This window comes from Aspergillus tanneri (assembly GCF_003426965.1).
Source record: "Aspergillus tanneri strain NIH1004 chromosome Unknown AapTan_6_pilon_pilon_pilon, whole genome shotgun sequence".
Classification (NCBI taxonomy): Eukaryota; Fungi; Ascomycota; class Eurotiomycetes; order Eurotiales; family Aspergillaceae; genus Aspergillus; species Aspergillus tanneri.
In genome coordinates this window covers 3004136-3027061 of record NW_022984633.1, presented here as the reverse complement: position 1 = coordinate 3027061, position 22926 = coordinate 3004136, and the positions used below count along the sequence as shown (strand labels likewise).

Here is a 22926-nt window from a genome sequence, read left to right as displayed (position 1 = left end):
AAGCTATGCAGGGACTGTATACTCGAGGGATTTTGACCACCAGGGAGGGGGAATGGGTAAGTGGGATGACCACAGGCTATGCCAGATGTCGACTGTATTTGGCTCTGCGGAACAAGTGTTGAAACACGAACATCTGTCGGTCTGAGTGGTCTAAGAAGTCCCAGGCTAACTAAGTATGTAGGTGAGAATAGACCAACGACTAGCAAGATTGTCATCTTGACCGAGTCATTGCGGTCCTCCAGGACGGTAGGTACTGCTGTATTGCCAAGTAGGAGCTGTAAGGCGTATCCTCCGTGGTGATCCATGGCAGATGGCTCGCAAGGTACTGTACAGCGGTAATAGTACCGGGATGTACTGTACATACATATATGTACAGTTCAGAGGCTGCCTTATTTGCTGCCTCTTGCAATGACAACTTTTCTGGTGGAGAGAACGCAGGACAGAGTACCAATCAGTCCTTGACACCAAGAAAACAGGCTACTCTATCTGGTAGGCAGTAACTTCAAGAGGGTAACATTGGAGTCGTCTATCCACTCTGATGTGGCTAGGGACTGGCAGATGTATTGCACCGCCACGTACTTTAATTTACTGTATAGTACATCCTCGTATGACCACCTGACGTTACGGTTGGTACGGAGTAACTTACTTACGGAGTACTTATGGAAGCACATCCTTATTGGGTTTGATATCATCCTGGATTGTCGAACTCAATTGAGTCCAGAATGACTTTCGGACTCTGGCATCTTGACGGTATATATGCAGATGAAACTCAATTCGAAAGCTAGCTCATGTCAAATCATGAATCATTCGTCTTTCATCGATAGCCCCGGATTAGGAGCCGATAATATTGATCCGTTTGGGATAGAGTGTAGTTAACTAAGGCCGTGTAATGGACTGGTATTCCTTAAAATGACACAAGACTATCAAGAAAGAATGCCCCTGTTCTAAGTATTTGGTAAAAGAGTATAAGGGCTATATTGACTGTTCAGTAAGAAAGGATGGAGCCAGAGCAGCCGAAACCCCGAGGATTTAGAGTGCCCGCAGGCTTCTAGGCTCTGACAGCATGGCAGGGGGATTGACGTGTCCATGCAACTAATATCCCTAGAGGATCGTGATGCCTTCTGCAGCGCAAAATTCAGTGTACAAATGCAATGTCATGTCCCGTATGTAGTTCATGTTCACACCGTCTGGTTTCCAGCATCTGGAAGCATAGAAAGAAGCAAGTCGGGCGAATTATTGGTCCGAAAGTCGGAGCTCATATTGAAACAATCCACATCCAAGTTGATTTCCGTATTACATCGGTATTGAAATATGTATCAAGTATGTATGCACTTCATACATGTGCGAGCGTATACGGGATGTCGGATACCTGGACATGTGTGTTCTTCAGCCACTGTGACCTTGGTAGGAATGGACGAGACCGAAACTAGGCATCTAAATAAGCAGCGAAGTATCCAATCGCAAGAAAAAGGAGACCTCCAAGACAGTTTGAATTTTTCTTTTTCCCCTTCCTTCCTTTTCGTCAAATTGAAGAAAGACCAAAGATTTTTAGTATTGGAACCGATGAAATGATAGAATTTTTAACTTCCAACTTAGTACCTGTAATAAAAATAAAAATAAACATGACAATACACATGCACAGCCACATTGCTTCAAGCTGATGGGGCTGGGCAAGTGTCGGCTGCCAACCGTTTCAAAGCTTTTAGCCTGGCTCCTTACTAAGTGAGTGAACTTGGGAGCAGGGAGCCTCAGCGACTCACCCTGAGAGAAAGCAAGCCAGGGCCAGTCGATAACGAACTAACCTATCGCCCATACAATACTGCTGATTATTGTCTTGTCTTTGTCAGTCCCCATCCTTTCTTTTTCCTCTTCTCTCCTTCCACCCATCAATCCATCAACCAACCCAGCTCCCCTGGAGTCCTCGCAATAATACCATTTATTGTTCTTACCCACGAAACTCATCTTCTTTGAGTTTCTTGCATTCTTTCTACTCTTCTTTTCTTCTTCTGTCTGTTTTTTATTTTCTTCGTCTCCTTCTCTCTTCCTCCGCTCCCGTATATTAATCCGCGCCGTTGCTCCTCCCTGGACCGTATGTGATCACTGACCTAGCTGAACTAACCCTTTTCCTCGGGCGCCTGACCTGTCCCCTTCTCAGCCTTCAATCTCTCCCACCGCCTCATCATCCATCAACTTCTGCAACAACTTCTTTCTATTCCCCCCCTTTGTCGTTGCTGCTCTTTCTGAAGTGAATTTTATTCCATTTTCATCATTTGCTGATCTTCTTCCTTTACTTCAAAGATGGCTGAGATCCGTCGCAAGCTTGTTATCGTGGGTGACGGTGCCTGCGGTAAGACTTGTCTTTTGATGTAAGTCTCTCCAATTTGTTGACATTCATCCCGCTTGGGCAAGAAAGATAAATCCTGATCAACTTCGTTCAATAGTGTCTTTTCCAAGGGAACCTTCCCTGAGGTTAGCTCTCCTCACCTGTTGGCACTTCCACTACCCTCGTGTGGTCGATGCGAGCCAGTGAACCCCGTCTGTTGGCGGACACCCAAACTGACTGATCTGTTTCTCAGGTCTACGTCCCCACTGTGTTCGAGAACTACGTCGCCGATGTTGAAGTTGATGGCAAGCACGTCGAACTCGCTCTTTGGGATACTGCTGGCCAGGAAGATTATGACCGTCTCCGCCCCCTTTCCTACCCCGACTCCCATGTGATCTTGATTTGTTTCGCAGTCGACTCCCCGGATTCCCTGGACAACGTCCAGGAGAAGGTGAGTTACAATACAGGGACCCCTAGGAGTCCCTCGAATAGGACGGCTGACCATATTCTAGTGGATTTCCGAAGTTCTTCACTTCTGCCAGGGTCTCCCCATCATCCTTGTTGGATGCAAGGTTGATCTCCGTCACGACCCTAAGACCAATGAGGAGCTGAACAAGACCTCCCAGAAGCCTGTTTCCCCCGAACAGGTATGTGTTCCCAAATCCCCAATGTGCACGGCAACCGGACCGATTCTGATTTGCTCCCAGGGTGAGGAGGTTCGCAAGAAGATCGGCGCCTACAAGTACCTCGAGTGCTCTGCACGGACCAACGAGGGTGTCCGTGAAGTCTTTGAGGCTGCAACCCGGGCCGCTCTTTTGACCAAGACTCAGAAGAAGAATAAGAAGTGCACCATCCTGTAAACTAGTTTTGCCTCCTTCGTGAAGGGTCTGTTTCATGTGGAGATTATATGAACGGATAAGCGTCTCGACTATTTGGTTGTTTCTTTTTCCTCAGAAGGGGTCTTCCGTTGGCGTGCTCCAATTTGTGCCTGGATGCGAGTGGGTAATGTTCTATCACGGGCACATGAGGTTTATGGGATTTATCTGGCTATGCAGTTGGTCGACTTTCTTATTTTGCAGACGTGTCTATTTTTCTTTTTATTTCTAGGGAGGCGTTGTCTTCATTACCTTGTTTGTTTTCTTCTCTTTTCCAGCTCTCCATAGTGCCTACGGAGCGGGTCGATTGCCATGATAAGACACCGCGGATTGCCCGTTTACCGGCGAAAACCAGGACATTGCTGCCCTGAGTAGTGCCGATCGCAGGGCAATTGGGGATGGGCGTTTCTTTTTCACGTGTGTCCTGTAAGTCAATGATGGTCGGAGGGTTGGAGCACGAAAGTCGGAAAGTCGTGATCGGATAGAGGCATCCCTATCGCATCGGATTTCCCCAGCAGAGTCTTAATCTTGTTCCGGTTAAAGAGAATGCATGGATTTTGTCTTTGGTTCTTGGGTTCTTCTGCTACTTCGTCTTGATCAGAGTTGTCACCTTTTGGAATTGGCGACAAACTGATACTAGAAGAATGCTTTAGCGAACCACTCCATTATTATCTATTAATCAATGCGCCCTTTTGTCTTCCCCCATTTAGCAGCTCTACTGGACATGCTGAGTAGAGCACCAACATCTTATCCATTCTATATTTTATGTCTGCGCATACAAATGTATTTACTACAAGCATATTTTAATACCAGTTACAGAGGACGTTTCCCCTTTGTAAAGCACAGGATGCCGAGGTCCGTAGGTACGTCCTTTGTAGGTGAATTTGTACCATGTCTATCTGGTTTCCCTTAAAATTCGGGATAAAAATAGTTAGCTACCTCATTTTTTTTAATTTTTTTTTTTAAAGGAGAAAAAGAAAGGAACGAAAAAAGTACCCCCGTGAAAGTCTGATATCTTATTCTGCAATGTTCGGTTATTGATAGTAACAGACTAGTTAGTACCTAGGTCCTTGAAAGGGGGACCTCCGCTACTAATTTAGAACGACAACTCTATCGGATACACAGTATCTATCTATATATGGAATCAATTTAAGTTATACAGTGTTATTTATTCGGTGGCTGGTGTTTAATATGATAAGGCCATATCAGTAGATAGCTAGGTTCTGGTACTCATACTATACATACATTTCTGGTACGGCGTACATGCACTGCGTCTTAAGTACACAGTACATATCGACCTACCAGCTAGCCAAGTAGTGGGTGGATACTACGGAGTATGCTGAGTGACTGACAGACAGGGAAGCAGACGAGTACATGTTACTGGATAGGTGTTAGGATATTAGTGGATGACTGTCATAAATACTCTGTGTTCAGGGGCTGGCAGGGATTATCACGGTATTTTTTTTATATCTATATTATCTTTTTTTAGTGTTATATGTTTACAGTGGGCTCTGTATACCTAACTAGCCAAGATACCTGGGCTCTGCATCGTACACCGCGAAAGTCTTGGTCCGGTAACGGTGATCAATGCAGTGTCTGTCATTCATCTATTCAAACTCAGTAAATTCTCAATGTATCGTCTAGCATCCAGCCCCAATCCCTCTACGAGTTTCCCGGGTCCTGTATCGGTGCGTGACGATGCCAGGCCCGGTGAAGACGCTCCGCTAAGGTCTCTGAAGAATCGTGATCCGCTGCTGTTGCGCGCGTGTGCAACCGAGGAGACGTGGTCACTTGCTTTTCGGATCAGAAACGCTTCCTGACGAACATCATCGGACACGACGATGGGCGGTCCTTTTCGTATGTTTCCGCTGTCGGACTCGGAAAACCGTACCCACACAATCCACCAGCCACGGCTGGTTTTGCATGTTCTTTCCAGTTCTAGCGGCCGGGATCGCGTCTCGACATACGTGCTGAGGAGTCGGTGGTGGATGTTCAAGCTCTCAACGCGCAACCAGGGCGTTATGTTGGAGTCTGGGTGACCCGGAGGATGGGTGCCGAGGTCTGGGATGTTGGGGATCGAAGTACGGATGGTGAGGTTAGATGGGTCATAGACCAGGTCGTATACTGGTTGGTTTTTGGTTAGGAAGCGTTGGTTGATATCGAATGCTCCTTCGGATACCGAGATTCGCGCTGCCGCGTTCGCTGGTGACGTCGAGTTGATGAGTGGTTTGTGGAGAGGGCTCAACTGGTGATGAATGCTACGGTAGAGAGAAGGGTCAGATAGAGACGGCGTTTCCGAATCAAAGAGAAATGTATATATAAACGGTTGATGCTATTTCCCTGGTTAGCAGCGACAACCAAAGGCCTAGAAGAGCCTGCACTGGAGGGCTTACTATATAGACCGCTACTCGCAGTTTAGCTTCCTCGTTCGAAGCTGTCAAATGAACATGCAATGCTCTCTGCATGATGTTCTCATTTAATCCCCCTGGTGGCTTGTCCGCTAGATCAGCGTCCTCTATAGACCGGGTATCGAGACCATTATGCAACCCAATCATGAATCTCCCTAGGTTCTTGGAGCTGGGGGCGTCTCCAGACTTCGAGGAGCCTTCATCAGACGTTTCTTGTGTAGCTGCCGTAGAGGTTGCTTGCCTGTCCACGCTTGTCGACTCATCCTCTTGTTTCAAGGCCTCAACGCGAGGGTGAGAGCTAGCTGTTCCAGCAGAGGGGCCCCAGGACGAGCCATAGCCAAGTTTAAGGTATTTCACAAACGTCTCAGTTTTGAGACCCATCCAATCTTTCCCAATCTCGTTTGGTGCTGGGGAGCTCCCGCTACTTGTTTGATAGCCTGCTTCAGTTTCTTGTGGTTGCCCCGTCACTAGCGGGCGGGGTATACCCGGGGAGAAGCTGTAGCCGGTATGTGCGACGGGAGTGGTGCTTGATTCATTATTTGAGTCCTTTGATGACCGGCCTTGTTGTCTTTTTCGTTGCTTTCGACGTCGTGGCGAGGTTGGATTTTCGCCGACTCCGTAGGCATCAGGGCCATAACGGTATATCCATTCCATCCACTGAGAGACTCGTGCCACCGAAGGCCTAGAAATGGCTCCCATCCCTGAGAATATAACACCATCCGATGGTCTAGGGTGGGTGTCTAAACCCAGCCATCCAGCAATGGTTTCGTTCTGATTCTCAAGTTCTGATTTGTTGCAGGTTGCCTGGTCCTCAATTGGCATCCAAGGGTCACCAAACCGCGAGACAACTAGATCCACAAGACCATCAGTTCTGACCACAAAATCCTCCAAGACCTCTCTTTCTCCACTTCCCCATTCTTCTTCACCAACACCGACGCCAAGCTCGCCGCCAGCGGAAAGCTTGATCCCATTGTACATGTCGACGGCCGGGTTTCCACCAAGGAGAACTTCCCAGTTCCATGCAAATTTCCACCAAAAGCTGTCGAGCAGTTTGCAGAATGTCGACCTGCCCACCCGTTGATAGAGGGCATCTAGTGTCCGATCATGATGTAGTAGAAAAATGGAATGAGCACGTCGTAGTTGCTGGATCAAAAGATGCGGAGGGCACATCTCTCTCGAAGAATAATAAAAAGACGGGGCTGTACCAGTGGAAGTATCGGTGGTTGGAAGACGAGTCAGGTCGATGGACTGCACGATCGTAGCGCTCAGCATCATAGATAGCACCATGGCGGATTCCATGAAACTCCACTTACAGCCAAAATCCACCAGTTATTTTCCAACTCATGCAGGAGAATATTTGACTTTTCTGTTTCCACATACTCCACCGGTTTACCCTCCGAGAAATTCCTGGAATAGTTGTTTAGCGCAATTCCGGAGCTCTTCGTCCAAGGGTGGTCCCCACCTGGCAAAGCTCACCATTCCCTGCACTAGTCCTATCTGGCGCAATTTTTCATTGTGCTCATAGTTCGATCCATTGTCGTTAGGCCCAGCCTCCGAGTTCTTGTGCCGCTGCGGTTCACCTAATCTGGAGGTATAGAAGACGATCTGGTCTTGGATAGTTTCGTCGGTCGGTCCGAGAAGGGGATTGTAGATGGTAAGATACGAGAGCTGCGCAGGAGCTACCGAAGAAGAATCGTCTTCTGGCATCGCATCGTCAGACTGTGAGCCACAGCCCACGGGGGAATCTTCAGGAGAAGTTGAGAGTTGTGATCCTCTCTGTACTAGGTAGTTGGCCTGGGGTGTCGATGCGTTGACATCACGTGGGGGGACCTACCTATAAGCTTCCCAGTTCCCGCGGAGGCCATTGTTTCGAGTAGACGTCGACGCCATGTTCCTCTCACGGGGGCCAGGGGCTCTCTGTGTGTACAGACATCCTGGGGCCGGTCGGATTTTTGCACTTCGATTTCTTACCACGAGGTCCTACGATCCCCTTCGTATTCTCTTCTGCGGGTCGGATGAGTTCAGCATCGCTTCCTTGAAAGCTCTCCATAAAGAGCATGTGAGTCGACCGGATCGCATAGCATCCATCGACGTTGTCTGTAGACCAGGCAAAAGAGTGGGTAGAGGACTGAAGAAAATACAAGAGGGTAATTGGCCTAAGAAAATGCCGTATGTTAGTAGCTGTTCGCTTACAAAAGTCTCCCATAGTTCCTATAAAAGCGGCCGCAACGGAACTGTCACTTCCAATCCATGAGATCGACACATTTAGAGGCTGGACGGTATTATCTGTCCTATCTTTCCCGCTTTATATGTGTACTGACATACCACTGCCTAGCTGCCCACATTGGCCGGGGGTCCTATCAATCTGATAGTGGCTGTATCATTTGGATTATTTGTGCCAGCGCGCATTTTGAACGGCGTACAATATGGAGGGCTGAATGTCCATCCTTCATTACTTCCCGAGTATGTTCAAATTGTGACCGACAGAAAAAAAAAAGCAGATTTTGACCGTCCAAATCTACAGCCTCCGTGGTCCTGCACCTCTACATCATACACTCTTGGCTGGCAGAACCAGGACCGGGGTTACTCTTCAGACGTTAGATCTCAAGCGGTTCGATCATGGCGTCATTCTTGACCAGACCCCCTCTCCCGGATTTGAAATACCAAACCCAGATTCATGTACAGTCCCACAGCTCCTGGATTTCGTTGCCCCAAAGGGGGCGCGGATGCTTGTTGATGGTATTAGGAAAGGGGTATTTGTTCCCCCGGTAGACGAACACCGCTGGTGCCCATCGGAAGGAGATAAACCATTGATCCATGCAGCCAAGATTCAAACAGAGGACCGACATATCGACTGGGCAAATTGGACCTTGGCCGAGGTCAATAAGCGGAAACGCGTCCTGGGTCCACTTTGGAGCAAAGCTCTGGTAGCCAAGGACCATTCTGCTGGCGTTCCATCCTTCCAACAGCGACGGATAATTTTTACAGAAATGGAGGAAGTGCAACCCACGCCAGATTCTCGAGCTTTCTCTCTTGTTCCGGGATTGCCGTTTGTGGATGGCATCGCTCCGATTGAGCCTCGAGAAGGGAAAAGCCTGTATGTTTTCACCCAGGATGGAAAACTGGTGCGCGTGGATCAAATGAAAGTGGAAGGAGAGCCAAATGCAGATGCTGTTCGAGCTGCCTTCAAAGCTCGGATGGTCGGAGATCGAACATTTTCCTCAGGCACCTCCAAATATACGCCGTTCTACAACCCACTACAATAAAGAAAAATGAAAGAGACGAAGAGAAGACTTTATGTGTTACTAACTCTAGATACTACAGTACCTTAGTCTTAATGCTAAGTAAGGTAAATTGCCAAGATTTTCGTGTGCAGGTGCGTTTCAATTTATTTTATAACGAGGCCAGCATCTGTGGAATTAGCCTTGCTGTAGACGGCCAGTGCCTGAGATACCTGGAATACTTACCAATTTGGATTGATTGCCCCGTCATGGAGGAATTTTTGGCAAGCATAATGTATGCATTGGCCGTGTCCTCTAGGTCGACCTAATCCTTCGATTAGCATAGTTGGGCCTTTTAGGAGAGACCGGGAGCCTGACCACTCGGTTAAGCACAGTTTTCTGCTTATAAAGCTCGACAATCTCAGGAGGGAAACGTTGGCCCTAGGAGAGTATTAGCATTGTGTGCAATCGCGATAACCGAGACAACTTGCTGACCCATTCGGTGAGTAGAAGACCGGGCAAAACGGCGTTGACCCGAACTTTGTTGCCCTGGGTTTGTGCGAAACACTTCATGAGATGCAAGCCTGGGTGGTGTGTATTAGCCATGAGCGGCGTATATCCCGAGGGCGAATTGGTGTAGAAGTTATACCAGCTGCTTTGTCACGGAGTATGGCAAGCTACTCCCAGTCGCAGCGACGGCCTAGAGATGGAGGAGAGATGAGCACTTCTTCTCGCGGTTGGACCTGCATTCAACCACCTACCGCGGTCGAGGAGGTCATGAGGAAGACACCACCCTCGGGATTAGCGTTGAAAGTCGGGAGCGCCTCCTTGAAGAGATGCAGATTCCCCTTGACGTTGGTTGACCAGCACTATTGAACGGGTGGACGAGACGACTCGTTAGATACATCTTCTATCTATCATTGGCGGAGAGAGTCCCTCGTACCCTATCCCAGTCCTCCTCGTTTGTGGCATCCAAATCAGCGAATCTGGTGATTTTGGTCCAGCCCTTTTTCCGGCCATTTGATCAGATTTGCCTGTGCTTCTTGGACGATGGGGAACTTACGGCGTTGGATACGATGATATCCAGACCCCCAAACTGCTCGATAATGGTTTTGACGGCATTGGCACAATCCTTTTGCAGGCTCGCATCCTAAATCGCACATGAGTTAAAGATCCTGTGCACTCTCTCCAAGGTGTAAGAAGAGGACCTACCCCTTGGATTGTAATGGCCTTGACCTTGTACTGGGTCTGCAGCTCGGAGGCCAATTTCTCCGCGACATCCTTGCTTGAGATGTAATTAATAGCGACATTGCATCCTTCTGCTGCAAACTTCTGAGCCACAAGGGCACCTAGACCCCTAGTGGATAGATGGTATGAGCTTCCGATCTAGTGATCTTATATCTGGACGAGACGGATGGTAGAGCAGATACCGAGAGCCAGCTGTGACTAAGACATTGCGATCGCGCAGAGAGTACGTCATGATAGTGGTGATGGGATTCGACGGAGAGAATTCGACCGAGAGACACGAGGAAGACGATGGAAGAATAATCGATGGAAAGAGGGGTTGAAGGCGACCAGGGAGGCTTCCCCGCTCGGCCCACTAACTATCGCGTGTCACTGTCGGAGCATTTGGAGTCTTTGTGTATACCCTAGTAATTCATTCGTTCATTCTTTCATGGAAGTCTATCAATACAGAAGCAAGTAAACAAGCAGAAAAGGTCACCATTGGTCATTCTACAAGGGTGCCGACATATTCTGTTGGTCTCATTCCTCTCCATGCTCTCTTTCCTGCTAATGCCGGCCATTGGACGAGAAATCGGTCGGCGAAAGGAAGCAGCAATTTCCCCGAGAGACTCAAGCTGGTCACCCGGGCCCATGATTCTACAAAGATCGTACGAAGTTGGAAACAATCCTGGATTAGCCATTGCGTGCCGTCGGTTTGGTTGGCCGGACCGGTCCCCTGTAGACGGTTTCTGCACGTGAACAAGGCCACTAGACTATGATACAGACGGAGAAGTCTGGCGGCTAGAATGACACAAACTCCCGTAGCCGGTCCGTTAGTAAGGATGAGATCCGGGTAGGGAGAGGCCATGGGAAGGTGCGATAGCTTCTGATCGGGATGACGACCCCGTAACACCAGCAGACAGGCATGGAAGCAGTGCAGGGCAGAGAATGGAGCCGTCAAGTAGGATTGATGCACGCGACGGGCTCGAGGCACCGTGACGACGGTGTAAGATCCCGTAGAGTCCAGGAGGTCGACCTCGAACTTAGCCGCTGCTCGAGCACTGAAGTGATCGCCGGAGCTCACCACGTAGGTGCGATGCGTATACTCGGACGGGTCAAGCTTCGCACGTCGGAGCATGGAGAACATCTCTGCGGTATGACCACCGCTCCCCAGGACGATCAGAAGATGGGTGGGAGTCTGTCTTTTACGCCATCGTGGAACGGACACGAGGGCGCTCGTGAGGGCACGGAAAGCCGTAGTCTTGACGAGTTCATATAAGTATCATACAAAGGAAGATCAGCCCACACGCTCACCAGAATGATTATACCCCCGAGGCTCGCGAGGACGGTGCGGAGGTCTGTCGCCATGGCTGTGTCTGTTGGTGTCGAAGAAAGAGAACGAACTTTTTAAAAGAAAGAGGGACGTTTTTGGCGGTTGCGGCACGTGGTCCGGGCGATGATTTTCGGCCTTAATTTCTTAAACTCCTTCTGCTTCACCTCCAGTTCTCTCTCTTTCTCTCTCCCGCTCTCTCTCGATGGGCTGGATATGACTGGATATGGCCCCTCTTTTCGCTAAGCGATTAAACTGTTTCTATTGTGGACGTCGATCTCCTCGTCCCGATCGAGACCCTCTCCGCAAATGGCGATGTCAACATTGCGAGGCCGTCAACCATCTAGATGAAGTAGGTCTTTCTCTCATACTCCTACGCTGTTTATTTTGTTTTTATGTTTATTTTGTTTTTATTTTTTTATTTTATTTATTTCATTCTGCTGAACCCCTCCGTAGAAAGGAGACATCACTGATCCTCCCACTACCGAAACCAATCCTGATCTCTATGGCCCCGATGCATCGGATCCTCCCTTCGAATCTGCCGACTTGACGGGCTCCGGTCTCTTCTGTGCGCAGTGCGTTCGCCATCAGCACCTGTTTACGAGTGCCCTTGCCGCCTATTTTCCTTCTCCGGAGGACCCTAACTACGCCGCCTACGAACGGGAATACCCTAAATTCCGCAAGAACCTCGAGGAGCGCTATCCCCAGGTGTGTGCCCGGTGCGAACCTCTCGTGAAAGAACGCATCCGTCAGACGGGCTACGAGGCCAAATCAGATCACCTGCGACGGATGATGGATCGGAGTAAGGCGGGAAGGGCGGCGAGACAGGCTCGAAAATGGAATTGGAGGAGTCTGTTGGTATTTGCCGGCGCCATGGGCTACTGGGTCAGCATTGCTGGTCAACTGTCTTGGAACCTGTGGAGCGCGTTGGCCGTCGACGACCCGCTGCGAGATCCGGACGAAAGTTTTCGATCCCCCTCAATCTTGTCATGCATCCAGCACACAGTCCAGGCGCGGCAGGTACCTGGTGACTGTTCTACAGATCTAGCGCCTTACGCCGGGCTGGCTCTTGTCGCCGGTATTCTTGCCCTGTGGTACAACCCGAAACTGCGCTTGAAGGTCGAAGGGAGAGGTGGTCGGTTTGTGGGGTTGGGGGAGTATTACAAGGTGCAACTCATTGTCATGGTGGCGCGATGCGCTTTCTGGGCCGTTCTCCGCGATCCCTCGTCAAGTGGCCTCGATCCCTCACTACCCCCTGCTCTCCACGTGTTTATGATCTTCTTTTCACTCTTAGTAGGTGGCCCCACGTTCATCACATGTGGATTGATTCAATAGCATGACACTGACTGAAGAGTAGTCCGTTGCCATCTCTCGGCGCATTGTGCAATACGATACTCGGCCGTTAGTGACATGGACGGACAACAACCCGGCAGCAACGCCGCAACGAAAAGCCGGAGTCTCGCCCCTACCCAATCTCAGCAGCAGCAAGCAGTCGTCGATGACCCCCAACGGAACCGTGCAGCAGCAGGCCATTCGGCGCTTCCCTCTTGAAAAATTAGCTACTCCCCAGTCGACTCCTTCCCGGGAGCTGGCTATCCCCACGCCGCCGCCGGAGGGACAAGACGACATGGACTGGACGCCTTCTGTTCAGTATGAAATCCGACCAATGGTCAGCGTTCGTCCGAGGGACTCTAGCTCTGTTCTGGACGGTCCTCTGCCGTTCTATGGATCGTTACCCGCTGCCCCCCAACCCCCGTCATGGAATCTACGCAACCAACCCGCTCAGCGCCAGAAGCCCATCGAACATGTTGTGGAGCGCAACCCATTCCACCGTGCCCCGGCTCAGTCGTTGGATTCATGGCAGCGAAACACCGGTTCTTCGGACCCCGTATTTGCGCCTCCGAAGTTCTTCCCTACGAGTGATCATGCTGCGTCAACCGGGCTGGAGAATTTGTTTGATCGGACGTTCACCATTAAATCACACGAGGACGACGAGGGGGAGAACTCGTGGAAACCGCAGCCAGGCACGGCAGACCAACGACCCCAACGGTCTACCGACTTGCAAAGCTATTTCATCTTCCAGTATCTTCGGCTGGGATTGCTTCTAGCCTCTCTTACTGCCTGGCTCCTCTCTCAGTATAGCTATGGGGCGGTGCCTGGAAACTATATCGAAGTGGTATCTCTAGGGATCGTAAGTCTTCTGGCAGGATTCGCCCTCTTGGAAGTCTTGAAGCAGCCCATCGTGCATTGGAACGGCATGGAAATTCTCGTCTACATTGCGGAACTCGCGGCAGCCGTCTATCTGGGAGGGAACCTGCCCCGTGCTTCCTTCGAGCGCCATTATTTCGACCGATACGGTAAGCTTCTCTTGGTCTTTATGGCCGTGCAGGAGGCACTGGGGTTGCTTTCTCTCTACCAGTTCTCGGTTAGCAGAAGCCCACTGTCCGACACACCTGCCCAACCAGAACCACAGCAGCTTGATCGCATCGAGACCTCCCGCGGCGACCTATCGAGCGTCTCTCCTCAGGGGGAGAATGATCACCACTCTGGATTTCAGTCATTTGCTTCTCAGTCCTCTGTGCCCCCGCTCTCCTTCTCTTCCACGTTACCCGGATCGAGTTTTATAACTCAACCCATTGAGGTACAGCAGCGGTCCCCCTTTTCGACGTATCAAGGGGGATTCAACAAGGTCCACAGCTTCAGTCTGAACAGTCTGAAGGAAAACGAATCCGACGCATCAGATCCTCTCGATCGGGACTCGGACGCCGAAACAACGGCGACCGCCACCACAACAGCCACCAGCAACACAAACCGAAACATCCGTTATGGAGGGAGCAGCAACAACGATCCCGTTTTCTCGCCCAGACGATCTGACATTGGCCCTGGAATAGGAGGCCTGAGTCTTGATGACCGGCCTCATCGACGCATGACCCGCAGTCAGACGCAGAGAATCCATGGGAGTGGGAGTGCGGGGGTTCGTAGAACCCCAGCGGACAATTTTGGTCGATACTGATATGATAACTTGTACTGAGTTGCACTTTTCTTTCTTTCTTTTTTTCTTTCTTTAAAAAGAAGAAATTGTTCTGGGCTGTTGTTGTGTTTGACTGCTTGTTCACGGTTATGATACCTCTGATGATACAAGGCAAGCTAGTAGCTGTTTCGATAGAGGCGTGTTCGTTCTCTCTTTGACCCCGTTTTGTTTATGTGCTGACCCTTTAGAGCCAGACTTGATTCTTTGGTTCGATTCCTTGCATCATGGCGGTGATAAGCGGTTTTGATCTTTCGCATTCGTCTCTACTTATGTATCCGTCTATCATCCATTACTTTTTTTGTTGGCAATAGGGATGTACATACCAGATCGGAATATGACTTACGACCTTGAATTATGTACAGAATATTTGAATTGTAAAACGTTTAGCCTCTACCTGTAGATTAATTCAACTAGGGATATATGTATAGAAATCTGAGATTGAAAATTGACTTGCATTAATTTACCACGATTACCCTCAGTCAAGACAACCGATATACTATAACTATACTATACTATGCGAATGAGGAAATAAATAATCTTATACATTCTCCTTTCTTGTTTCCGTCATCTGACCACCTTTGTTTCTTCTGTTCCCCCCCTCTAGCATAGCCCTCCCCGCGTTGGTGGTCTTGTCGGAGGCCTTGTGATTCAGCATCGTTGTAACACCAAAGAGTTCATCCATTTTCTCAAGTGAGAGGCCTATGGAAAACTGAGTTAACGATACTTAATCTTCTTAATGTAGGCTACTAGGGAATGCTTACCTTTGGTTTCGGGAATGAAGAACCAAACGAATACTCCCATAGAGAGACAGAAACAGGCGAATATAATATAAGTTCTGCATCAAGATAGGGTTAGAATTCTTCGGAATTTCGGATTTGTTATATCTAGGGGAAGAGGGGAACGTACCCATAACCGTTGGCCCCGACCGTGGCTAACATGTTTGGAACCGCTCTTGCGACCACGAAATTGAACAACCACTGCGTTGCTGCAGCGATGGCAACGTTGAGACTTCGCAGTCGGGCGGCTGGGATCTCCGACACATAGATCCAGCAGACAGGCCCCCATCCGAACTGGAAACAGGCGGCAAAGAGGAAGATGCAGACAAGTGCGACATAGCCCGCCGGGATGACGGGTTCACCTTTCACCGGAGGAGAAATGCGGATGTACAGTCCAATATAGAGCATAGTGAGGCCTTGGACGACGGATGTCCACAGGAGGGAGCGACGGCGGCCGAGCGAGTCGGCGACGAAAATGAGGAAGACGGCGCAGCCGACCATTTTCACGATACCATAGACTCCCGTGGCGAGGAGACCCGTGGTATTGCCGTTGATCCCAAGGTTCTGGAAGATTTGGGGCGCGTAGTAGTTGATCGCATTGGTGCCGGTCATTTGCTGGCAGACCATCAGGAAAATACTTATCAGGGCTCGTTTACGATTTCCGGGGATCAGCCACATCTCTTTCATGAGGTCCCAGAATCCCGAGCCGCCGATCAGATTCCGTTCCTGCTCTAGCTGCTGCACGATATCCTGGAATTCGTTATCGACGTATGGGTGTGTGGCTGGGAGGCCTCTCACTCGAGAGAGGGTTGCGCGGGCATCTTCCCAGCGATCTTTTTTGGCTAACCATCGGGGTGATTCGTTGCAGAGCAGCATGCCAACAAGGAGGAAAATGGCTGGCAACGCCTGCATGGCCAACGGCACCATGTACTGCGCTGTGCCGTTGATATGGAGGAGCGACCCGTAGTTAATCCAGAAGGCAAGCATGATACCGGTCGTGATGAAGAGCTGATACAGACCCGTGAGACCGCCACGGATGGCTCGTGGAGCGTTCTCAGACACGTAAAGCGGATTGACCATCGAGGCAAAGCCGACGCCGAATCCGGTGATCAAACTGAATGGTTTACCCTCGCGGTTAGCCATCATGGCTGACCGGAGAAAGGAGTAGACAGAGTAACGTACCGTCCGATGTACATAGCTTCCAAATGTCCTTCCGCTGCGACTTGCATCACGACACCGATGATGGCGAGCATCGACGCCGTGATCAAGCCGGACTTCCTGCCCCATTTGTCGGCCACAGGGGAGGCGATGAGGGCACCGAAGAAGCATCCCGCCTGTAAGGTCGAGACGATATTGGCAGAAAGGTTGGCCTGCCCTATACTGCCGAGACCCTCAAGGCCATACTTTCTATTGGCTGGTTGGTATCTCGATCCCCGTAGCGCGAGGATTGGGGGATATTTATTTTTTTTATTTTTTATTTTTTTTTTTTTTTCAACTTCCTGACTTACGATTTGAAAGGACTCATGGTAAGGACGCCTCCAATGATCCCGGTCTCCATACCAAAGAGCATCCCACCGAAACATGCCTGTACTAAGTCAGAGTCAAAGATTCTATGGAGGGCAGCGTAGCTAGAACAAGACCGACCGAACAAGCAAGCATGTAAACCCTCCATCCGTAGATTTCCTTGGGATCTGATCGCATCGCCTCATTGTGAACGAGCTTCCGTAGAAGAAACGACATTTTGGTCGGAATGGAAATTTTCAGACAATAGCTTCGAGAGAGGACTGCAGCAGACCAGATAGTGATGAGGGGAACTCATAAGATAATTCACCAGGGAAAAAAAGGGGGTGGAGGACCGCAAGTCCGTTCAACAAGTCACCACTTTAACAGACATGGGGCAACATATGGCAGAGAGAGAATATATGAAAACCATCATACGAGTTCCATCGGAGGATGAACATGGCCTATCACGGGCATGGCACCCAGTGGGTATAAGAATTTAGGGTCAATAGTAGCGGTTTGAGAGGTGACCAGGGCCATGAGAAACAGGGGAGGGCCAGGTGAAATGGATTCCACGAATCTCCGAGCATGTCTGCAACCCTAGCAAGAGGGGAAAGGACGGGGAGGATTCCGTTCCGTCTGGGTAGCGTCGTACTGGATGGTAATAGAGTTGGGGCGACAAATGAAGGGCAAGACGCTAGCAACGCTGGTTAGTACAGAGCTAGTCTTTGTGGGGGAAGGAATGCCAGACGATCTGTGGAGAGGACCACTTCGTATTGATGACGAACATTATTGGCCAGGATAATGAAGTTGGAGAATGGATGCAGAGATTATGGAGAGATGATAAATGAAGATGGGAATGAAGAGTATGAAGAGTATAAGGAAGAGAGCGTTAACCCGACTTGGCAGTCTGCTGATGCCATCAACCCTAATGAGCGAGTGAATTTCCGCTAATGATCGTCTATGCTTGGCTTAAACAACTAACTGTCTTGTTTTATTCCATCACTCATTTTCTCGCCTAGCCACTCCGGAATGCCCGGTGGTTTCCCCCATCTTTCTCGCCATCCAACATGATCATCCCCCTTTCCATTTGTAGGAATAGCAAAGAACCGCGCTTACGAACCAGCGCTTGGTCCCGGGGCGCCTGGTTGGCTCCCAACAATGAGAGAGTAAAGTACGTCCGTGTAGGAGGTTTGAATTGGGTCGGCTAGGACGACTCTTCCAGCTCGACAATGCCCACAGTGCCCGCCGAAGACGCCGTGAGAGCTCACTGGGACTCGTGCAGCGTTCCCTCCGACAACTGCTCGGCCAGACGACCCAAAATGCGGCTGTTATCGCGACGACATCCTTAGAGAGCAAATGCACCTTCCGATGTCATGACGCGCACGCAATGCGGACTCGATGGGTCTGAATATGTCAGTTTTCGCTGCCTTCAAGGAGAAGGACCAAGAAGGTCGCAACCTCGACATCTGGCCACGGTTTCCAATCCGAGACGAGGATGGGAGTCTCGTTGCGCCATTCGAAGCGAGCATTCAGGGACTGCTGTCGGGTGTGCCAAATATCGCCTCCATTGTCAGAAAAAGCCAGCATACTTCTGGGGGCATGTTGTTCTAGTTGATAGGCCCGGGTAGGCACGGAGAGTCCGAAGGATGCGATATAGGCGAATTTGCCATACTTTGCCTGAGTTACTTTCAATGGATAGTGACAGGCCTGTCTGGATGAGAGTAGAAATGAATGTCCTCCCCGATGGACTACAATGTGCTTAGGATACTCCAGGGCTGCAACCGCCAGAATGGAAGCACTGGGATAGGGCTCTTCGGGAGCTGTCCAGACGGATGGGACTCGGGCAGTGCAAGGGAGACAAAGGACAGGTAGCACCAGTATGGTGAGCTGGAGGAGTTATAGTTCTCGGTCAGATACATGTTCGTGGGAGAGTGCCCGAGGTTGAGGGTGCCGTCGCTGTTGAATATGTCTTTTTCGGTCGCACACCAGCGAAAGTACCGTAGCAGTAGGCCCTTGACCACCCCCAGGTCAGGGGAGCAGGCAGCTCGATCAGTGAAACCCAGAGCCCCCAGGAATCCAGTCATGGCAAACCGGTATGTCATGGTTCGTCCAAAGAGATCGTACTGTCTGTTCAGTGTGGTCAGTAGCTCTGCCTCCGTAAGGATCAGAAAAACCCACTGTCGGGATCAAAATAGCGTACAAAGACTTGCGCAAATTCTCTGGAGCGCTCTTTGTATCTTCCATCCCGAGGCCGCGCAAGTTTGGAGTACAGCAGTTGAAGGAACTGGATGGAAACGATCCCGAGTAATAGTCCATCTAATGGTGGCTCTCGGGACCATTGTTACTCCAGCCTCCTCCTACATGGAAGGTGTCCAAATGATCCATACCGGCATCGATGCGTACATGGGAGTAAGGTGCGCCGTTCCTCTTGAGGCTCAGGTTGGCGAAGACTTGGAACCAGAGCCTATACGAAGAGCAATATGAGTCTCGAGAGCGGCGGGCAATGTCTCCTTGCGACATACCAATTTGTGTTAAGCATTTCCCGGTCATTTACACTCACGAGCCAATTCGTGACATTCGCCTTCTGTTGGTCCGTCAATGGATCCCAAAGCTCATGAGCCGCCGCCAGAGTGAACCCAATAGGACACATCTCCACTATCCGCTGGTCGAGGTCCTCGATCTCCCCCTAGAGCTCGGGAATCTTCGGATCGCTGCCGTTGATCATGCCTTCACGCCAGCTGGCTGCATGCTCATACGGATATGATCCTCCTAATAAGGAAGTCAATCCCCATAGAGGCCGTGCAAAGCTCTCGTCTGAGCAGCTTCTTCAAACTGGGTGTGTGGTTGAACTTCCGACTTAACGCGGCTGCCGCCGGGGGTAAAGCGGAGGAGTCATGGGGTGCCCGATAAGCATCCTGCAGGTCACTGCGAAACGAAAGGATGATCGACTGAAGGCATGGGTGGGGGGTTTTTCCGTTTGCTCTTTCAGCCATTACTTGGGGGTAGGCAAATGGGGGCGTGGTATCGAAGCACTTCGAATGACAATGCTCTATTAGGACATATGTGTATATATAGCAACCATCCACTAAGATCATCGACTGGGGTGGGTTCGAGATTGGCTTGAAGCCCGATATGCATACCACAATTCATCCCCGAGAATCTGGTCATTGGTGGAATGAACATGATAATTTCGCCGTCAAAGAGCGCGTGGCATGGATGATCAGCCCTTCCAGACTGTCCGAGCACTGCCATGATACGTAGTCGATTAACTCGAGCGAATTCTGTTTGATTGATGCGCACACTACAGATAACCAAGCTATTGTATATCTACAGCTATTGGGAGGGTTAATTGACCTGGAGGCATTTAACTTGCTAGCGATGTTCCTTGATCCACATTGTGAGGGATTTCTTCTTGCTCTTAGTCCCAGGAAGTACGATGGTGGCGTAAGTATTCGGGAACTTCTGCTAGTATATGGAAGTCCGTTCCTTTGCAATCTTTGCCCAGACTGGTCGCTAACCACCATTGGGTAGAGGCCAAGCCGTAGGGGGTCTGTATTTTAGTATGCGCGTCCCGGAGTCCACCACCAGGGACTACTTCAATGTTGAGCTTTTTGTGTCCCGATTCAGAAGGATTGAGTCCTCCAATGACCGAGTGCATCCAGCTAGCCACCAATCCATCGGCATAATGGTTGAAGGAAGTCATCTCCCTAGGGTTGACGCTACCGTTCGGTAGCATGCTGTCCCAACGCTCCCAGGTGGTCGTCCCGTTCATCAACACCTGATATAGCCATGAGGGGACTTTCTTGTGCAGAAAAATCTGGTAGAAAACGTCCGAAGTACCACAATTGGACAGGGTATGGCCGACGAGATGGGTCCCAGTAGAGATACCTAGGCACGGCTACAATACTGTCTCCCCAGGTAGCAGTAGGGGATGCTTCAAGGATATTAGGAACCGCGAAAGGCATAATATTTGTGTTCGTCAGGCACTTCTTTCACACTAGGCCCAGTGATGATACTGAAGCACATACCAGAACCGTTCTTTTTTCCAATGGGTGCACTTTAGTCAACCAGTCAAGAAGCCAGCCATGGCATAAATGAAGTTCGCCGTGTCAGCGAAGGCCCAATCTCTCATCACGTTGAGGGTAGTGGGTTGGGATGCTGAGAAAGTTGCCTTTCATGCTCCCGAGTACGTTCTTATGGAGCTTGTTGATAAGTGGATTTGAACATTCGAAGCATCCTGTTCGCTCCATATCGATGTGCACCACAATGGCCGTGAACACATCTTCATCTAGAGGTGTGGTGTGATGTGGCCAACCACCCACTTGAACATAGCGGAACCCATGAAAGCTGAAAGATTGCCCTCATTATTCCACTCCGTTACCAGAGAGTGTGAAGTGATCGGTTGCTTTCGCCTGCCGTAACGAACGAGTTGCTACTTCTCCATTTTCCACAACTACTGTAAGGTTAGCCCTAGTCTGCGAGGATTGTACAAAGTGAATCAATGGGGACATATACACACATTCTATATGGATGAACTGGATTGTCTGGTCCCTTGGCCCGTTTACACAGACCTGCAGCCACCCCACGAGGTTTTGACCGAAGTCCATGATGGTTTTGCCCGAGGTGCTAGAAATACCTTCATAAGTTTGTTTTCTTCGACTCGTCGCACAGGGGGAGCATCTGGGGAAGCCAGTTGGATGTTGTCGAACGAACCCTCATGAACCCGAGCCGGCCTGTGCTGTTAGAACAAGGCTCTGACCAGTCGATGCGTTCCAGCGGGAAGTCGTATCTTTCGCCATCGTAGATTTAGGATGATATGGTTCGGCCAGTCGCTGACTTCCTTGTTCGGTCGCTGGGGATATATTCTTTGCTTCCATCTGGCTTCACAACAACTAGCAGACACAATATTCCAAGTGTATCGCCATAGATATTGGGTCGTCCTCCACCGAATCCTAGCCGGCCAGCATACCAACCTTCTCCAACGATTCCTCCAATTGTATTTGGCCATGCTACAAGAGATCTGTCACGTCGTAGGTATTGTATTCATGACGATGGATATAAGTTTGCCAACCGAGGGTCAGGACATGGTGTCCAACACGCTTTCCATTAATTCGGGCATCGTACAATCCTAATGCTGTGATATACAGCCGTGCAGAATTGTACGACTGATCCAATTTAAAATCTTCCCGGAACAAGATCGGATGATGGGTTTCGTTGACTTCTGTCGGCCGATCAGACACAATGGCTGCGGCATTCTGCCGGTCCTTCGCGTTCTGGAGGCCCGGTTCGACAGTAAAGGAGTCAGATCAAGAGGTATCAAGCCGGCCATCTTGTCCAAAGGACCGCACGCGAACTGTAGTCTCCTCACCGGATTCTAACGAAGAATCAGGCCAGGGGTTTAGGACCGAGTCGGTAGAACTGACATGAACAATATCTGGTTCTTGGTCTATTGGTTGATCTCCAAGTCGTACGTGCTCTGCTCCCAATCCGACGCATTTTCTTGGAACCGCCAGGAGATTCGAGGGCTAGACTCTCCGGTACCGAGAGCAGTGCGATGATGCTCAAAGGAGACCCATGCTCAAAGTAGACCCGAAATTTGAATAGAGCCATGCCGAAGGATGCAAGATTCTCAACCTTCATCCACAAGTACTCTCGACAGCCAAGAATACAGAAGGCCTCTAGAAATGGAATGGTCTCTTCAAGTACTCTTCAGGACACCTTTCCTGTGCTTTCTTACTCCGCATCAGTTAATCCATTCTCGTCAATTGCAAAACTCGTGGTGTCAAAATCCTTGGCCTACCCAGGCTCCATTGTGGGAGCTGCTCTGGTTCTGTCGAATATTAGACCGAATGTTGCGTCACGCCGTTGTCCTCGGGCATGTTTGGGTTGTAGTTGTTGCAACAGATGTTTGATTACAATCGCATCCGCCCAGATGAATTCATTCCTTGGCCACCGCATTTTTGCAATAGGTAACTTCACGTCGATTCAGCTGCAGAGTGCTCCATCGTCTGCATACGCACCCCCCAACGGATCATCCTTGCGGAACCCGAGCCCTGGACTTTTCCAGCGCGGGTTCAAAATATCAATTTCGGGCGCTCAATAGTTCGAGCGTATTCGTATTGTTGCGACTGAAATACAGTATGTTGTGGCTCTACGAGATGCGGAGAAGTCGAGCGGTGCGGTCATATGACCCGCTTGCGAACATGAAACGGATGAAATGTCAATGGAAAGGATA

The 22926-nt window shown here is 50.0% G+C and overlaps 11 protein-coding genes across 11 annotated transcripts; 3 read left to right on the top strand and 8 right to left on the bottom strand.

The window, feature by feature from the left end:
* Positions 1 to 2298: 2298 nt before the first annotated feature.
* rho1 (Rho family GTPase RHO1) lies at positions 2299 to 3183 on the top strand (the record flags this gene model as incomplete). The annotated part of the gene is made up of 5 exons (XM_033573640.1): positions 2299 to 2366; positions 2442 to 2469; positions 2577 to 2774; positions 2836 to 2970; positions 3031 to 3183. The coding sequence occupies 5 exons, from the start codon at positions 2299 to 2301 to the stop codon at positions 3181 to 3183; spliced, it is 582 nt and encodes a 193-aa protein (XP_033424192.1).
* A 1618-nt stretch (positions 3184 to 4801) lies between these two features.
* Positions 4802 to 7313, bottom strand: ATNIH1004_009038 (uncharacterized protein; the record flags this gene model as incomplete). Its single annotated transcript, XM_033573639.1, has 5 exons — positions 4802 to 5530; positions 5592 to 6697; positions 6812 to 6854; positions 6920 to 7013; positions 7069 to 7313. The coding sequence occupies 5 exons, from the start codon at positions 7311 to 7313 to the stop codon at positions 4802 to 4804; spliced, it is 2217 nt and encodes a 738-aa protein (XP_033424191.1).
* Positions 7314 to 7494: 181 nt separating this feature from the next.
* FMT1 (methionyl-tRNA formyltransferase) lies at positions 7495 to 8872 on the top strand (the record flags this gene model as incomplete). The annotated part of the gene is made up of 4 exons (XM_033573638.1): positions 7495 to 7665; positions 7805 to 7885; positions 7942 to 8069; positions 8131 to 8872. The coding sequence occupies 4 exons, from the start codon at positions 7495 to 7497 to the stop codon at positions 8870 to 8872; spliced, it is 1122 nt and encodes a 373-aa protein (XP_033424190.1).
* Positions 8873 to 8994: 122 nt separating this feature from the next.
* Positions 8995 to 10307, bottom strand: ATNIH1004_009036 (SDR family NAD(P)-dependent oxidoreductase; the record flags this gene model as incomplete). The annotated part of the gene is made up of 9 exons (XM_033573637.1): positions 8995 to 9017; positions 9074 to 9152; positions 9206 to 9268; positions 9323 to 9376; positions 9589 to 9696; positions 9771 to 9833; positions 9891 to 9977; positions 10040 to 10184; positions 10258 to 10307. 9 exons carry the CDS (start codon positions 10305 to 10307, stop codon positions 8995 to 8997), a joined length of 672 nt encoding a protein of 223 aa, XP_033424189.1.
* Positions 10308 to 10556: 249 nt separating this feature from the next.
* ALG14 (glycosyltransferase family protein) lies at positions 10557 to 11419 on the bottom strand (the record flags this gene model as incomplete). Its single annotated transcript, XM_033573636.1, has 2 exons — positions 10557 to 11312; positions 11366 to 11419. 2 exons carry the CDS (start codon positions 11417 to 11419, stop codon positions 10557 to 10559), a joined length of 810 nt encoding a protein of 269 aa, XP_033424188.1.
* A 188-nt stretch (positions 11420 to 11607) lies between these two features.
* On the top strand, positions 11608 to 14612 carry ATNIH1004_009034 (uncharacterized protein; the record flags this gene model as incomplete). The annotated part of the gene is made up of 4 exons (XM_033573635.1): positions 11608 to 11733; positions 11838 to 12674; positions 12739 to 14355; positions 14601 to 14612. 4 exons carry the CDS (start codon positions 11608 to 11610, stop codon positions 14610 to 14612), a joined length of 2592 nt encoding a protein of 863 aa, XP_033424187.1.
* Positions 14613 to 14950: 338 nt separating this feature from the next.
* ATNIH1004_009033 (sugar porter family MFS transporter) lies at positions 14951 to 16928 on the bottom strand (the record flags this gene model as incomplete). Its single annotated transcript, XM_033573634.1, has 6 exons — positions 14951 to 15111; positions 15174 to 15247; positions 15319 to 16302; positions 16371 to 16595; positions 16697 to 16773; positions 16833 to 16928. 6 exons carry the CDS (start codon positions 16926 to 16928, stop codon positions 14951 to 14953), a joined length of 1617 nt encoding a protein of 538 aa, XP_033424186.1.
* A 1176-nt stretch (positions 16929 to 18104) lies between these two features.
* On the bottom strand, positions 18105 to 18935 carry ATNIH1004_009032 (glycoside hydrolase family 154 protein; the record flags this gene model as incomplete). Its single annotated transcript, XM_033573633.1, has 3 exons — positions 18105 to 18402; positions 18444 to 18818; positions 18892 to 18935. The coding sequence occupies 3 exons, from the start codon at positions 18933 to 18935 to the stop codon at positions 18105 to 18107; spliced, it is 717 nt and encodes a 238-aa protein (XP_033424185.1).
* A 72-nt stretch (positions 18936 to 19007) lies between these two features.
* ATNIH1004_009031 (uncharacterized protein) lies at positions 19008 to 19684 on the bottom strand (the record flags this gene model as incomplete). Its single annotated transcript, XM_033573632.1, has 3 exons — positions 19008 to 19155; positions 19214 to 19377; positions 19448 to 19684. 3 exons carry the CDS (start codon positions 19682 to 19684, stop codon positions 19008 to 19010), a joined length of 549 nt encoding a protein of 182 aa, XP_033424184.1.
* Positions 19685 to 20109: 425 nt separating this feature from the next.
* On the bottom strand, positions 20110 to 20656 carry ATNIH1004_009030 (uncharacterized protein; the record flags this gene model as incomplete). Its single annotated transcript, XM_033573631.1, has 2 exons — positions 20110 to 20353; positions 20415 to 20656. The coding sequence occupies 2 exons, from the start codon at positions 20654 to 20656 to the stop codon at positions 20110 to 20112; spliced, it is 486 nt and encodes a 161-aa protein (XP_033424183.1).
* Positions 20657 to 21700: 1044 nt separating this feature from the next.
* ATNIH1004_009029 (uncharacterized protein) lies at positions 21701 to 22301 on the bottom strand (the record flags this gene model as incomplete). Its single annotated transcript, XM_033573630.1, has 3 exons — positions 21701 to 21964; positions 22046 to 22137; positions 22163 to 22301. 3 exons carry the CDS (start codon positions 22299 to 22301, stop codon positions 21701 to 21703), a joined length of 495 nt encoding a protein of 164 aa, XP_033424182.1.
* Positions 22302 to 22926: the final 625 nt, after the last annotated feature.